A 15,866-nucleotide genomic window follows, 5' to 3' on the forward strand; every position below is an offset into this window, starting at 1 on the left:
CTGTTACTAATTCTAGTCACAAAGTTTCCCAAATATGCCTAAATGCCAAAATATGGGGTTGGCATCTCTAAAAATCTTTAGACATACATGGTGAATTGAGCCATGATCACAATAATATTCTACCACTTGGTGATAAATAGTCAAACACTGTTGTGTCCAGGTTGAAGGGACCTACGTAAATACTTCCAGTTCTCCGAGGTTTGACACAATCAAAAATTGACCTCAGCATGCATTTACCAATTGTCCTGAAGCATGTATACCAGGAAGCTCATGTGACAAGAAACAAGAAAATGAAATAAATGTTGTCTTGTCAGTAAATTTGTGCTGTGAGTACATGTTTGTGACTGGACAATGACTTTCAGACAACTGTAACATTCGACACATCCGATCCAACACATCAGAGGTCAAATAATTATGAAAAAAGAAAGAATATGCTGTGACCAAACTTTTACTTCAAGATAACTGTAGGCTCGACACATCAATGTTTGACACAGCAGCGTTTGACTGTAGCTGTATCATGACACAAGAATGTCCTCGACTGTTTGTGTTCCCAGGTGTACCAGATCTCGGAGGACACATTCCGCATCCCGGAGAGGAAAGGGGCTCTGGCTGCCAATGAGCTGTGGTTCTCTGTGACTGTCCCAGCTCTGGGATTCAGCACCTATTTTGTGTCTATGAACAGCGGTAAGATACCACGTCTGTCTGCACTGTGTACATGGAGGGCTTGAAATATACACCATCAACATAACTAAGAAGGCAGTAATTTCTAGTGAGTGAGTGAGTATTGTCTTATGCCGCTTTTAGCAATATTCAAGAATCAACCCAGGTCTTCGGTGAGACGAGCCAACGCTTTAACCACGAGGCTACCCCACTGCCCCTGGCAGCAATGTCTAGAATCAGGTTTGAAGTGTGTGTTGTGACACAATGTATGGGGAAGATAATGTGAGCCTACTCATCTAGTATCCAGTATAGTTGCCATGGCGATGAACAATCTGCATGAAGCTTCTCCTTTACCGTCTGGTTATATTTGTCATCCAGTTACGTCCCTTTGCTTTCATGTTTCCCTCAACAATTGACTTGCTAGCAGTTCATAACTTTGTCAGTACAAACAGATAGGGACAGTATATTGTTATCACCAAGATCACTGAATATTTGTGAGGTGTGTCAGTGGTCCACTGGGAGATGTGTCAATGATCCATTGTGAGACGTGTTTGTGGTCCACTGTGAGGTGTGTCAGTGGTCCACCGTGAGATGTGTCAGTGGTCCACTGTGAGATGTGTCAGTGGTCCACTGTGAGATGTGTCAGTGGTCCATTGTGAGGTGTGTCAGTGGTCCACCGTGAGATGTGTCAGTGGTCCACTGTGAGATGTGTCAGTGGTCCACCGTGAGATGTGTCAGTGGTCCACCGTGAGATGTGTCAGTGGTCCACTGTGAGATGTGTCAGTGGTCCACTGTGAGGTGTGTCAGTGGTCCACCGTGAGATGTGTCAGTGGTCCACTGTGAGATGTGTCAGTGGTCCACTGTGAGATGTGTCAGTGGTCCACTGTGAGATGAGTCAGTGGTCCGCTGTGAGATGAGTCAGTGGTCTATTGTGAGGTGTGTCAGTGTTCCACTGTGAGATGAGTCAGTGGTCCACTGTGAGATGTGTTAGTGGTCTACTGAGAGGTGTGTCAGTGGTCCACTGTGAGACACATTTTCAACCATGATCTTGTTTTCCCTTACAGCTGCTGAAAGCCACGTGCGACCTAAGAAGTCATTTTCTGTGGGTGCTGACACCACTATTGGGAATCAGGTGAGAGGGATACTATCTTTCAGTACATCAGCTGAAGTGTGTGTATATATCTTTCAGTACATCAGCTGATGTGTGTATGTGTCTTTCAGTACATCAGCTGATATGTGTGTATATATCTTTCAAAACATCAGCTGATGTGTGTGTATATATTTCAGTACATCAGCTGATGTGTGTGTGTATCTTACAGTACATCAGCTGATGTGTGTGTATATATCTTTCAGTACTTCAGCTGATGTGTGTGTATATATCTTTCAGTACATCAGCTGATGTGTGTGTGTGTCTTTCAGTACATCAGCTGATGTGTGTGTATATATTTCAGTACATCAGCTGATGTGTGTGTGTATCTTTTAGTACATCAGCTGATGTGTGTATGTGTCTTTCAGGATACAGCTGATGTGTGTGTATATATCTTTCAGTACATCAGCTGATGTGTGTGTATATATCTTTCAGTACATCAGCTGATGTGTGTATGTGTCTTTCAGTACATCAGCTGATGTATGTGTATATATCTTTCAAAACATCAGCTGATGTGTGTGTATATATTTCAGTACATCAGCTGATGTGTGTATGTGTCTTTCAGGATACAGCTGATGTGTGTGTATATATCTTTCAGTACATCAGCTGATGTGTGTGTATATCTTTCAGTACACCAGCTGATGTGTGTGTTTATCTTTCAGTACATCAGCTGAAGTGTGTGTGTGTCTTTCAGTACATCAGCTGATGTGTGTATGTATCTTTCAGTACATCGGGGCGGTCGGGTAGCCTAGTGGTTAAAGCGTTCGCTTGTCACGCCAAAGACCCGGGTCCAATTCCCAACATGGGTACAATGTGTGAAGCCCATTTCTGGTGTCCCCCGCCGTGATATTGCTGGAATATTGCTAAAAGCGGCGTAAAACCGTGCTCACTCACTCACTTTCAGTACATCAGCTGATGTGTTTGTGTCTTTCAGTACATCAGCTGATGTGTGTCTATTTCAGTACACCAACTTATGTGTGTCTATTTCAGTACATCAGCTGATGTGTCTCTATTTCAGTACATCCGCTGATGTGTCTCTATTTCATACACCAACTGATGTGTGTGTGTGTGTATCTTTCAGTACATCAGCTGATGTGTGTGTGTGTATATTTCAGTACATCAGCTGATGTGTGTCTATTTCAGTACATCAGCTGATGTGTGTGTGTGTGTATCCTTCAGTACATCAGCTGATATGTGTCTGTTTCAGTACATCAGCTGATGTGTGTCTATTTCAGTACATCAGCTGATGTCTGTATCTTTAAGTACATCAGCTGATGTGTGGCTATTTCAGTACATCAGCTGGTATGTGTCTATTTCAGTACATCAGCTTGACGTTTGACGGGAACTTCGGGCAGCTGAAGTCCATGAAGAACCTGAAGAAGAACCTGGACATCAGCCTCGGCCAGAGCTTCATGTTCTACCCCGGCTACGCAGGCAACAACAGCGGTGATCAGAACCAGGCCTCTGGCGCCTACATCTTCCGACCAAACGCAACTTCCCCCACCAATATTGGCAGCAGCGCCCAGCTGTCCCACAACAGTTACATACGAGAGGTGAGCCATATCTGTTGATGAGACATGGATATTGATAAGAAGGGGTGATTGAAGGGTGAATAGGTCTGTATCTCTTTCTAATTTCGAAAAACATTTTCTTCTTAAAATTATGTACCATAACAATGTATTTTGTCCAATTACTAATAACATATCAGAAATATGTTATTGAAATAGGTCATATTAAGGGTATGTAGGATAACTGCTACAATTAGTTCTCTACACTCATAACAAATTCCTCCTTACAAGGATTTCAATAATGGCACTGAAGGAATGGTAGCTGTCTGTGAGATGATGTAGATGTAGACAGAGGTTTTAGAGACTTGATGAGAGAGTCGTAGTAGCACATAGCGGATTGAATAATGACTTGCGTTTCAGGGAAAGCTAGTTCAGGAGGTCTACCAACAGTTTTCACCGTGGGCCACGCAGATGATTCGAGTGTATGAGAATGAGCAGTATGCCGAGTTTCAGTGGACTATCGGCCCGATTCCAATAGACGACAAGATCGGGAAGGAGGTGATTACTCGATACACCACAGACTTGGCCACACAGGGCCGCTTCTACACCGACGCCAATGGCAGGGAGGTGCTCCAGAGACAGCGCAACCACCGCGACACTTGGGACCTGAACGTGACGGAACCCGTGTCTCAGAACTACTACCCCGTCAACAGCAGGATCTACATGCAGGACGTCAGCAGGAACCTGCAGCTCACTGTCCTCAATGACCGGTCCCAGGGTGGCGGCAGTCTTCAGGACGGCGCGCTGGAGCTGATGCTGCACCGTCGGCTGATCAAGGACGATGCCCGCGGTGTGGGGGAACCCATGAACGAGACCGGTGCTGATGGGAAGGGCATGATTGTCCGAGGCTACCACTACGTGTTCCTTGACACCATCGCCGACTCGGCCCGACTGCACCGTGACCTTGGGGAAAGACTCTTCATGGCACCATCATTGTCCTTCACCAATGTACAGACGAAGTATTCCGACTGGAGCAAGAACTTCAAAACAAATGTAAGAGTTTTTTGTGAGTGAATGAGTGTTTTGGATTTTAAGCTGCTTGAACGGTGTGTCAGCTTTGGTTGGGAGGCCAGTCCGACTTTATGTAGGTCATTGGTGTTGATCATTTCGTAAAATGCATGAACAAGGCTTTTTGTTTAAGATTGAACCAAAAACAAGAATTAATCAGCAATTAGGAACAAATACCATTAAGTCTGTCTGTTCAAATAGCGATGTTCGATAAATGAGATGTCTATCATGAGCAAGTGTGTGGTACAATACATAGTGATATAACCATATCAGGAATGATACACATTTAAGTCAAATACGCACCCAGATTCTGGGATTGTTTGTAAACAAGGCTGACAACCTCATAACCTGCATGTACACACACTTCAAACCCCTCTCGTGCACTTTTGGTAAAAAATGTGCATTATACACAAGAAAATATGGTACAATATTTTTTTTGTTTCTGTAATATCTGTAATTGAAGTAGTTGTAAACGTGTGTAATATCATGCTAGGCCAACCGATGTCCATTTGTTTAATGTGATTAGTTGCAGGTAAGCACAATCACATGCTGTTATGTAATATGCGACAGTCTTGAATAAACGGCTGGTCAAGTGTCAGGCTCATCTCCCTCCTCCTGCGTATGTCGTTCCTCTCTGAGAACCCAACAGTTTTGGCAACTTCTCTACCGTTTCAGTGGTCTGGACTGAAGCGTGAGTTGCCTGCCAACGTTCACCTGCTGACCTTGGAGCAGTATGCTGGGTCCGGCCCCGCCCCCTCCACCCTGCAGCCCTACCTGCTGAGACTGGAGCACTTCTATGAGAAGGACGAGGATGCAACTCTCTCTGCCCCGGTCACAGTGTCATTGAAGGTAAAACAGCTGGCAGCTTGTACTCCACATTCTACCATGACATTGAAGGATTGACATTGATTCTGATGGGCTAAAAAGAGGTTTCCTTTTTGCTACGGAAATCCCTTTTAAATATATTAAGCCTTTTCACACAAAAATGTGCTATTGAATGCATTAATAGCCTACATATCGAATTATAAGAAATAGCTGCCAATCAATCACCAATAGGAACTGAAAAACATATCGATATTTCCTAGATTATACGCTGGGTCTCTAGTACAAGCCAGGTCTCTAATACCTGCTGGCAGCTTGTAGATAACAACTGACTTCTTTATGTTTAGCTTTTGTTAAGGTAGAAATTAAAAACCAACATTCACACTAGGTTTACAAAGTGTGCATACTGGTTATTAAAATTATACCTCCATGACCACAAACTGAAGTCAATTCTTGTGGATATATATGTTGAAAATAAGAACTTCACATGTTGCTAAAAAAATGTGAACGATACAAAATAAGTGACATTGTTCAGTGCAATAATGCCCAGTCCTCCCTATTATCAGGAAACAGTAGTGTGGTGGTAGACGTCACCTCACTTAATGGAAACATTAACACAAGCCCTGCCCACTCCATTATCAGGAAACAGTAGTGTGGTGGTAGATGTTGCCTCACTTAATGGAAACATTGACACAAGCCCTGCCCACTCCATTATCAGGAAACAGTAGTGTAGTGGTAGATGTCGCCTCACTTAATGGAAACATTGACACAAGCCCTGCCCACTCCATTATCAGGAAACAAGAGTCTGGTGGTAGATGTCGCCTCACTTAATGGAAACATTGACACAAGCCCTGCCCACCCCATTATCAGGAAACAATAGTGTGGTGGTAGATGTCACCTCACTTAATGGAAACATTAACACAAGCCCTGCCCACTCCATTATCAGGAAACAGTAGTGTGGTGGTAGACGTCACCTCACTTAATGGAAACATTAACACAAGCCCTGCCCACTCCATTATCAGGAAACAGTAGTGTGGTGGTAGATGTCGCCTCACTTAATGGAAACATTGACACAAGCACTGCCCATTCCATTATCAGGAAACAGTAGTGTGGTGGTAGATGTTGCCTCACTTAATGGAAACATTGACACAAGCCCTGCCCACCCCATTATCAGGAAACAATAGTGTGGTGGTAGATGTCGCCTCACTTAATGGAAACATTGACACAAGCACTGCCCACTCCATTATCAGGAAACAATAGTTTGGTGGTAGACGTCGCCTCACTTAATGGAAACATTGACACAAGCCCTGCCCACTCCATTATCAGGAAACAGTAGTGTGGTGGTGGACGTGGCCTCACTTAATGGAAACATTAACACAAGCACTGCCCACTCCATTATCAGGAAACAGTAGTGTGGTGGTAATGTAATGTGTCTTTATGCCTGTAACCAGTGTTTCAGGATACTGAGAGATTATTGCAACCAGAATGCCAGATGATGTTATCTACTTGTTTACAGGATAACCTGTCACTTATGGTACATTCTCATAAATAGAAATCCATCAACAGTCATGCCATGTTACCTTTTCTATCAAACTTTACAGTAGCATTAATATTTTGACTGTTAGTCGTTTCCTACTTGTGGGAAGAAACTTCACATGAAGAAAGGACAGAATGTTTTCCACACAGAAATACCCCCCAAGAGGTGGGTATAATACATAGAAGACCCGGGTTCAATTCCCGACATGGGTACAATGTGTGAAACCCATTTCTGATCCCCCGGTGTGATATTGCTGGAATATTGCTAAAAAGCGTTGTAAAACTATACTCACCACTTCTGATCTCCGACCTTATCAGCTTTAGGTGATTTAGTGGGAGTGATATCTGATACTCAGGTTGTTTCGAGATTTTTATTCTTTTTAAAATGAAAAAGTATTTGTTGAACAAGCATATGTTTCTGCCAGAAGTCAATGCTTTGAGACTTATTAATGTAATTTCTTCCCAGGATCTGTTTGTGCCCTTTGATATCGAGTCTGTGACAGAGTTAACGCTGGGGTCCAACCTGCCACTCGCCCAGCTGAACCGCCTCAAGTGGAAGACGACAGACAGTGGAAACCAAGGTAACGATTTTACTCGATTCTCAGCCACTTGTGTTTCTCACCCTGTTGTGTTCATTTGTCAGTTTGTTTACCAGCCTCTTGTGTTTGTTTGTCAGCCTTTGTTTGTTGGACTGTAATAACAAATAGGATGAGGATGTTACACAAATGTCATGCTGCTCATTAAATTAAATACTTCCATCTGTTTCTGTAGATACGACCTTGAGGTTTAAGCCTGAGTCCCACCCTGAACAGGCAGCTGATCCCCTGGACATAACGCTGAACCCCATGGAGATCCGGACATTCCAGGTGAAGCTCCGGACCACGCAGCACTGAGCACACAGCAAAGAACACTGGAGACAACCACTGGCCAACTTACACGGAAAGATAAATTATACCTGATCCTGATAATGTGACGCTAATGAATGCTATTTTACAATTTAGGGGGGAAGGGGCAGGGGCAGGGAGGGATCAATTTTGGAGGATGGGGGCAGGGAGGGATCATCCAATGATCAACATGTAGGCATCACAAGAGGACTTCCTTGACGTGTGGGAGGAAACTCGTGTGAACATTGTGTGTGTGTGTGTGTGTGTGTGTGTGTGTGTGTGTGTGTGTGTGTGTGTGTGTGTGTGTGTGTGTGTGTGTGTGTGTACAGGGGTGTGTGTGTGTGTACAGGGGGTGTATGTGTGTGTAATATCTCCCAAGGTAATAAACTGAATCACTATCGTAGGTAAAACTGGATGGAATACAAAAAGGAACATGCCATTTCTAAATCACATTTTGTTGTGTTGGTGTTGCCTTGTCTGTTGTATGATTGATTGGATAGTTTCTGTGTTTTCTCTATGAACACACAATCCCATTTAGAAAGTGGTCAAATGTAACAAATGATATATTTGGGATTGCACTTTCTTCGTAAAGTACAGATTTTCGTTGACATTTTCACAATACACTTTACAGGTTGTGACATGTCACAAGTCAATATGAAGTTCTCCGTAGTGTAGGTGATGTCAGGGAAGACATGGAACTAGAATAAACAGGTATGAAAGTGTAAGAAGTGAACACCATTACTATGTTTAGTATTATTTTATGGTGACAAACATCAAAATGTTTATCACATCACTTAACAATATTCCAAGGAGGAAACAAGGTTGAAGTCTGAAATGCAATATTCGCCAGCAACAAACAGTCATGTAAACTACAGCATTGTGTCCAAATTGTGATGATATCTTCTGGCAATATTGTTTCGAGATTGTTGTATTGATATCTTCCTACAACATTGCAGGGTTGCACACTCTTGCATTTTGAAGCATAGTATTTAGACAAAGTATATCGTAAATGCATTACAACGAATACAACAAACAGAAACAGAAATTGATTCATGGAGTTTTGCTTTCATATTGTTTATATATATATGTTTATATGTTAGCTTAACTTGCGATCACAAAATGCATCCTTCCTTTTAAACAAAGCTCTAGTCGTGGTTGCCATTAGTTTGGACAGATCATTCATTATTGTGCAGCAGTCAATGAAAGTATCACAGTCTTTGCTGTACCATTCATTCCAAACAATTAATGCCTTTATGCCAATAAAGTTTTTATTTCATTTATAATTCTTTTGTTTTCCTTGCAAACAATACGATGGAAATTGTTGTCATGGTTGATAGAGCTCTGAACTGTGAACATGGTTGAGAGATGTCTGAACTGTCATGGATGATGGAGCTCTGAACTGTTGTCATGGTTGAGAGATGTCTGAACTGTCATGGCTGATAGAGCTCTGAACTGTTGTCATGGTTGATGGAGCTCTGAACTATTGAGGTTGATGAAGCTCTGAACTGTTGTCATGGTTGATGGAGCTCTGAACTGTTGTGGTTGAAGAAGCTCTGAACTGTTGTTATGTTTGATGAAGCTCTGAACTGATGCAGGATGTTTACCACTTTGGTGAAACCCACGAGACATAATCGGGGCGAAATGGGATTGGAACCCACAATCATAGGTTTCTGGTGTGTCCAAGGGACGCAACGCAGCACATTGAAATGCGGCGCCTTAGACACCTAAGTGCCCCCCGTGCACCTCCTTGTGTTTGATGAAACTCTGAACTTTTGTCATAGTTGATGAAGGTCTGAACTGTTGTCATGGTTGATGGAGCTCTGAACTGTTGAAGTTGATGAAGCTGTGAACTGTTATTGTTGATGGAGCTCTGAATTGTGGTTGATAAAGCTCTGAACTGCTGAGGTTGATGAAGCTCTGAACTGTTATGGTTGTTGAAGCTCTGAACTGTTATGGTTGTTGAAGCTCTGAACTGTTATTGTTGATGAAGCTCTGAACTGTTATGGTTGATGAAGCTCTGAACTGTTCTGATTGATGAACATCTGAACTGTTGTCGTGGTTGATGGAGCTCTGAACTGTTGTGGTTGATGAAGCTCTGAACTGTTGTCATGTCTGACATGCGCAAGACGGGGAAAACATCACTTCTTTCCTGTGTCCAGATTTACCTAAGCTAAAATATTTGCTGATTACATCTGAACATTTTTTGGTTCCGATCTTCACACTATCACTGCCTGATCTTCCTATACAAGAGCGACTGTAAGACAAGCTGTAGCAGACTGACGACCTAAGGGGGTGTAAGAAGCAAGATCAACAGGTTATTAGTTTAGAAAGCATATTGCGGGGGATATGAGCTCATGCTCATCCAAGATCGAGATATTCTTTTTGCAACAGCCTATCAAAAGAAAAATGTGACACTGTACACGGTGTGGTGGAAAATCCTTGAGTCCATAGCACTGACAAGATCGATGAAAAAAGTCCAAACCTACTACGACTAAAAATCAGATGAAGGACAAACTGACATTTTTTTCGGGCTGAAACATCCACTCAGTCACTTTGGCGCCAAGACACTTCACACACTCGCCAAGCTGAGTCAGGGTCTAAACCAGACAATAGAAGGGTAATTAGCAAGTGGACTGAAGACATTTAGATTGCAATTCACAAGCAAATGTAAGACCCTACAAGTGTGTACCTTCACATACTGTTGTTACATGTAGTAGCCAAGCATGGTCTGAGATGGCTGCTTTACTCTCTGATTTGATGGTTGAAGTTTTGTGCTCTTTGATTTTGGTGTTGATGGGGCGGGATGTTTCACCTGCGTAGGATTGTCCACTGTTACAGTCAATTATATAAACTACACCTTTAGGTTCTTGGTGTTGTGTTGTGTTTCTGCCGTTGGCTCTTGGTAGGGTATTGAGGGAGGTAACAGGTGAAGTAGGTTTAAATATTGGCTGTTTGAGGAGGCGACTGGTGATGTGGGAAGTGTTTCCTATGAATGGGAGGGCAGTGTGGAAGGGCGCTAATTTAGGTATAGAGTTTGCAGATCTGGATGTGGGATGGAGTACAGAGGTGATGACTTTGCTGAGGATCTGGACCGGAACGTCGCCATTACAGTAAATAAAGAAGCTGTTATCCATAAATTGACTCTGCGTTGTCATCTGTCAACTTCTAAGTAATGCCTATCAAACAATTCGATCAATTCGAACCCCTTGTGGCAGCCCAGGTGGTAGTTGCCCAGTAGCCCAGCCTGTCCTTCTTTTGGGATAAACTCGGGTAAAGATGTATACCCAAATGTAAGGTGATCTTTAGAACAGGTTACATTGGTTAACACAGATCTTTGGGATATACAATGTTGTAATATAAGGTTTCTTCATGATAGCCAAGGGTGTATCATTGTACTGACCTCCGGTTCTGACATCAAAGGAGACCTGAGAGACAGCATAACGTAACAAATTTGGTTAAATAATACTAATGGGAAGTGGAAGTTGACGTCAAAGGTAGGGAATGACGTCATAACTATAAGACCTAAACGCGGTAATGGAGGCTATTGTGTTGGCTAAAAGGGGCAACACGTAATACAAACTGGAAGTGACGTAATAAGATATATTAACCGGGAGTGACGTCATGGAGGTGTTCAGAACCATCAGTGACGTCAGCAAGTATCGACAAAAATCGGAAGTGACATCATAAAGCGGCGTCAGAACCGGAGGTGACAAATAGATAGCTACAAACCGGAAAATGACGTCAGAAGAAGTGACATCAGAACGAGACATAATGTCAAGAAACAACAAACACCACTATACAGCTTTTTAGATAATTGACGTCACAGGACGTGTAGTTACGTCATAATATCTAGTAAATCTAGAACAAATATCAAAGAATACTTCCTCTTTTAGACCCGTGAAGATCCGGGATAGAATAGGTCTTCAGCGACCCATTCTTGTCGTATGAGGCGACTAACGGGATCGGGTGGTCAGGTTCGCTGACTTGATTGATGCATGTCATCATATCCAAATTGCGTGGATCGATGCTCATGATGTCGATCACTGGGATGCATGGTCCAAACTCGATTATTTACATACCGCCGTCATAAAGCTGGAATATGTTTTTTTTCTGACTAAAAGGCATTCTAGTTGATGTGATGTTTTTCTGAGAGTCATAACTGTTCTGGTGACTGTTGAGCCTGCAGGAAAGTAATGACTGAGTCCCCGCTAATCATTGTTTTGTAAATATTATGTTTTCAAATGTTGACTCCGCGGTGATGTTCTGCAGTGTTGCCAGGGTGACGGGAATATGGGGATTAGTTCTGGTAGCTCTATTCAAGTGTATCTTGATCTCCACTTATACATCGCATGGGAATTTGGACAGTTTACATTTGATTAATTTCCCTTTCATCGTTATTGACCTACCCCTGCATGAACGCAGTATAAATGTGTTGAATAGTAATGTGAAATCGTCTCAGTTATTTATTCATTGCCTGAGTGAGTGAGTTTGATATAATGTCACCTTGAACACTGCTACCACTGTCTACCCGAGTAATGGTGGCCCAGTCTGAGGCACCGCAATTCACTGTGCAGAGTTGTGTCCCGTGGGCACTCAAGAAACCTGTGATTGCATGTTCGAATCACAGCTCTTTCCGATTATATTTCTAGGTGTGTCATCACCATGCTCGTGGGTGTCACCAAAGAGCCCAAGACATGTATAACTTGGGACTTTCCTGCAACATTAGGCTGATACGCTGAGATATAACTGCAATATTGTTCAAAGCGGCGTTAAATCAAACTCACTCACTCAACGTCTGTCATAATCAGCTCGACCTGTTCACTCCTGAGACTTGACACGTGTTCCTCGGTCAATACTGGAACCCGTCTCTTAAATTGGTGCAACACGTTCATTGTGATCGTGGATCGAAGTAAGCCAGTGGTGCTTCGAATGTTTTTTTTTCCGCACTCAGCAATATTCCAGCTATATGCCGGGGGCCTGTATTTAATCGAGACTGGATCAGACAATCCAGTGATTGATGTCATGCGCATCGATCCACGGGGGACAAGGGCACGCCGTCAACCGGAAGTCGCCTCTCATGACCAGCATACATTGCTGGGGATCCATTCTAAAGCGGAATACGACGGTAAGCCTGTAGACAGTTGTAGATGTTCGGCTGGGCAGATAGGAAGGTGATTGAGGTGCTGGTACAGCGTGCCTCCGTTCCACCAGCCGCCATCCCCTCAAGTGTGCACCTCTCCCGTTTCATGGAAAACATCACACTCGGGCAGTGACGTCAGATGTATTTTCGTTCACAACTTTGGAAACATTTGCCGGAAAACACAGCACTCAACAATCATTCTCAGCTCCCTGGGGGTATAGAACCCATGCTGCCTGTTAGGCGCTAGAAGGTTAACAACCACATTGCCATCTCATCCTACCGGGTACCCATTCATGTGGTTCAGTGTGGGGCAGGACCGAAGCTCTAGAAACTCTCAGGAGCCAAAACTGCCGAAACGCGGCCACCCATGCAAGACTTGAATACGAAAAGTAACCATAATCCCATAAATTCGAAAAGAATGGATGGAATACTTTGAACATATGTTTAATCAATCTACGATTGAAGAAGAAAGTGTTCTCTTAAACGACGAAGCTGACTTTATTTATCCTTCATGCTATTATTCAACGATGTTTAGGTACGTCTAGTACTAAGTTATATGTAGCTTTTATAGACTTTTCAAAAGCGTTTAATTCTGTTAGTCGTTCTTATCTGTAAAAATGTTTGAAAAGCACTGTTTCAGCTCTAAGATGTCCAAAATGTTAAAGTCAATTATGGTAATGTTAAGTCATGTGTCGGAGGGAATAATCTGTTATCCAACCAATTTCAATGTAATTTAGGTGTTAGTCAAGGTTGCGTTTTAAGCCCCTTTCTATTTCAATTATTCATGAAAGAAATTGCACACGCAATGAAACAGGAGCAGTTATCTGGAATACAATTAGATCCTGATCTTATACAATTTCTGTTATTATTTCTTGCAGACGATTTCCTTTTGATTTCAGGAGACAACAAAAGGAGTTATTTCTCCTTGATAAATGGTGTGTGGGCTGGATGGAGTATGAGTCAATATTCAAAAGAAAATTGTAGTTTTTCAGAAAGATTAGCGGCTGAGTATAAGCGAAAAATTGTATTTGAATGGACAGCTTGTGGAAGTCACACAAGGGTATAGATATTAAGGTTTTGTCATGGACGCAAGCTTTAAGCAATATAGCAGTTCAAGCTAAAATGTTATCAACCTATTAAAAAGCATTGCTTACAACCTTGCTCTCCAAAATTTCCTTTAAGTTTATTTGACTCTAAGAAATCACCTATGTTATTGTATGGATCCAGAATATGGACATAAAATGACCATGCTTGCCGTAAAAGGCGACTATGCTTTTCGTAAGAGGCGACTAACGGGATCGGGTGGTCAGGCTCGTGGTTGATGCATGTCATCGATCTCAATTGCGTGGATGGATGCTCATGATGTCAATGACTGTATTGTCACGTCCAGACTCCATTATTTACAGACAGCCGTCATATAGCTAGAATATTGCTGAGTGCGCCGTTAAACAACAAAAACAACAGATCGAACAACCGATTGAGCCAAGGAGACCTTGATATACTAAGTGCACGTTGTAAACGTTGTAGTAAGATGTGGTCAGATTGGGTCATCGCTATAAAGATTCGATAACCGCGGTGTACCTATCTCACATATAGCGAAGAAAACAGGTTACGTTTGCCCATTGTTGAGGCAGGGGAATTCTTTGATTTCGCGACATTAAGTCTTTGATTTTGTATCCGGGAATTTGTAATTCCAGCAACTGGGCTGCTGGTCGAAACAGGAGGAAGGTGTGGATGATATATGATGAGGAAGTTGTTATCAGGTTATGGGAAGGAAGTCGTAAAAATTAGTCCTCCCTCCAAGAGTCTTGACGGATAACAATATGAGTTAACTTTAGCCAAAAGAGAAATCTTGACAATGTATGTGTCTCATGGTACACGAAATGTAACAAAATGTGCAAACTAGCAAGTATTTAGATAGAATAAATCAAATGTATTCAAATATATGTTACAATGAAAAAGAGTGATATCCTTTCTACAAAATCAGCGTTTCACTTATATAAGATGATTTATCAGTCGTATAAGAGAGACTAATACTGTTACTAATATTAGAACAACGTTTTTTTCTCTCTGATTTGGTCATGTCGGGTTATCCCAACCACCCGATATAGTGCAATTATTTACTTGAATGTTTTTGAAACACAATTTTCAATATATATGGCACATACTTTTACTTAATGACTCCAAAATGTCTTACTCATTTTAAAGTAACGTTAACGTCATATTTGTACTTTGTAACCGTGAGTAAATTCCGTTCATTAATGTCAAGGTTTAAATGCAATGCGCACTGGCTGGAAATAGAAACTGGTAGGATATTTAACATCACTCTCAAAGAAAGATTGTGCAAACCGTGTCAATTGGGCCTAATGGGAGACGAGTTTCATTTCCTGCGTTTCTGCCCTGCTTATATACTCACCTACGTCATCTCTATATTCCTTCAAAATATGATTAACCCCAAATGTCCATAAGTTTAATATACTTTTATCTACTCTTAATACAAAGCGCATATTAGCATCGCTAAATATCTGTATGACAGCGAAGAAGAAAGAGCACGTGTTTTATCATTGTGACTATGGCCGCAAATATGTTTCATGCATTTCGTACAAAGGGCCTGTGGCCTGTATAATACTGAATAAAGACTTAAGTAATAACCCTTGGGTCAAATGTGGACAATTTTTATTCAGATAGGTTTTATAAAGTGTTTGACATCAGCCAGCTGATTATTGATTGGCAGGATACAGGTGTGCTTTCAACAATCAGCAGTTGTATCAGGCGTGACGTGGTTCCAAGCAGCCTGACATTCTGTGTGCAGCCACCCAGGGGGACAGGTGGGGGAACTGTAGTGTCAATACGGTCTACAGTCTAGAGAAATGCCAATTTATTTAAGCCTCTAGGAAAGGATATTACCATTAGCATCACACCAATTTCTGTCTTCCTGTAAGAAAGTGAATTATTCTCTGCTTGAGACTTAGCTAATTTCTATGTTACTTTAACAAAGTGAATGATTCTCTGCGTGAGACTTAACTAATTTCTTTGTTACTTTCAGAAAGTGAATCATTCTCTGCGTGAGACTTTGCTAATTTCTTTGTTACTTTAAGAAA

At 42.1% G+C, this 15,866-nt stretch overlaps 1 protein-coding gene across 3 annotated transcripts in view; it reads left to right on the plus strand.

Annotated features, from left to right (window-relative positions):
- The window catches only part of LOC139468449 (lysosomal alpha-mannosidase-like), a 38,904-nt gene extending 30,003 nt beyond the window's left edge, over positions 1-8,901 (plus strand). For all 3 annotated transcript variants that reach the window (XM_071250415.1, XM_071250414.1, XM_071250416.1), the window contains exons 15-21: positions 555-684; positions 1,725-1,792; positions 3,127-3,360; positions 3,736-4,368; positions 5,059-5,232; positions 7,208-7,322; positions 7,513-8,901. In XM_071250415.1, the coding sequence (XP_071106516.1) occupies positions 555-684; positions 1,725-1,792; positions 3,127-3,360; positions 3,736-4,368; positions 5,059-5,232; positions 7,208-7,322; positions 7,513-7,634 (1,476 nt within the window). In that variant the 3' untranslated portion in view covers positions 7,635-8,901. The remainder of the gene's footprint in view (positions 1-554; positions 685-1,724; positions 1,793-3,126; positions 3,361-3,735; positions 4,369-5,058; positions 5,233-7,207; positions 7,323-7,512) is intronic.
- Positions 8,902-15,866: the final 6,965 nt, after the last annotated feature.

The sequence above is a fragment of the Haliotis cracherodii genome, unplaced genomic scaffold, assembly GCF_022045235.1.
Source record: "Haliotis cracherodii isolate W230 unplaced genomic scaffold, xgHalCrac1.p SCAF_2, whole genome shotgun sequence".
In the NCBI taxonomy this organism is placed as follows: domain Eukaryota; kingdom Metazoa; phylum Mollusca; class Gastropoda; order Lepetellida; family Haliotidae; genus Haliotis; species Haliotis cracherodii.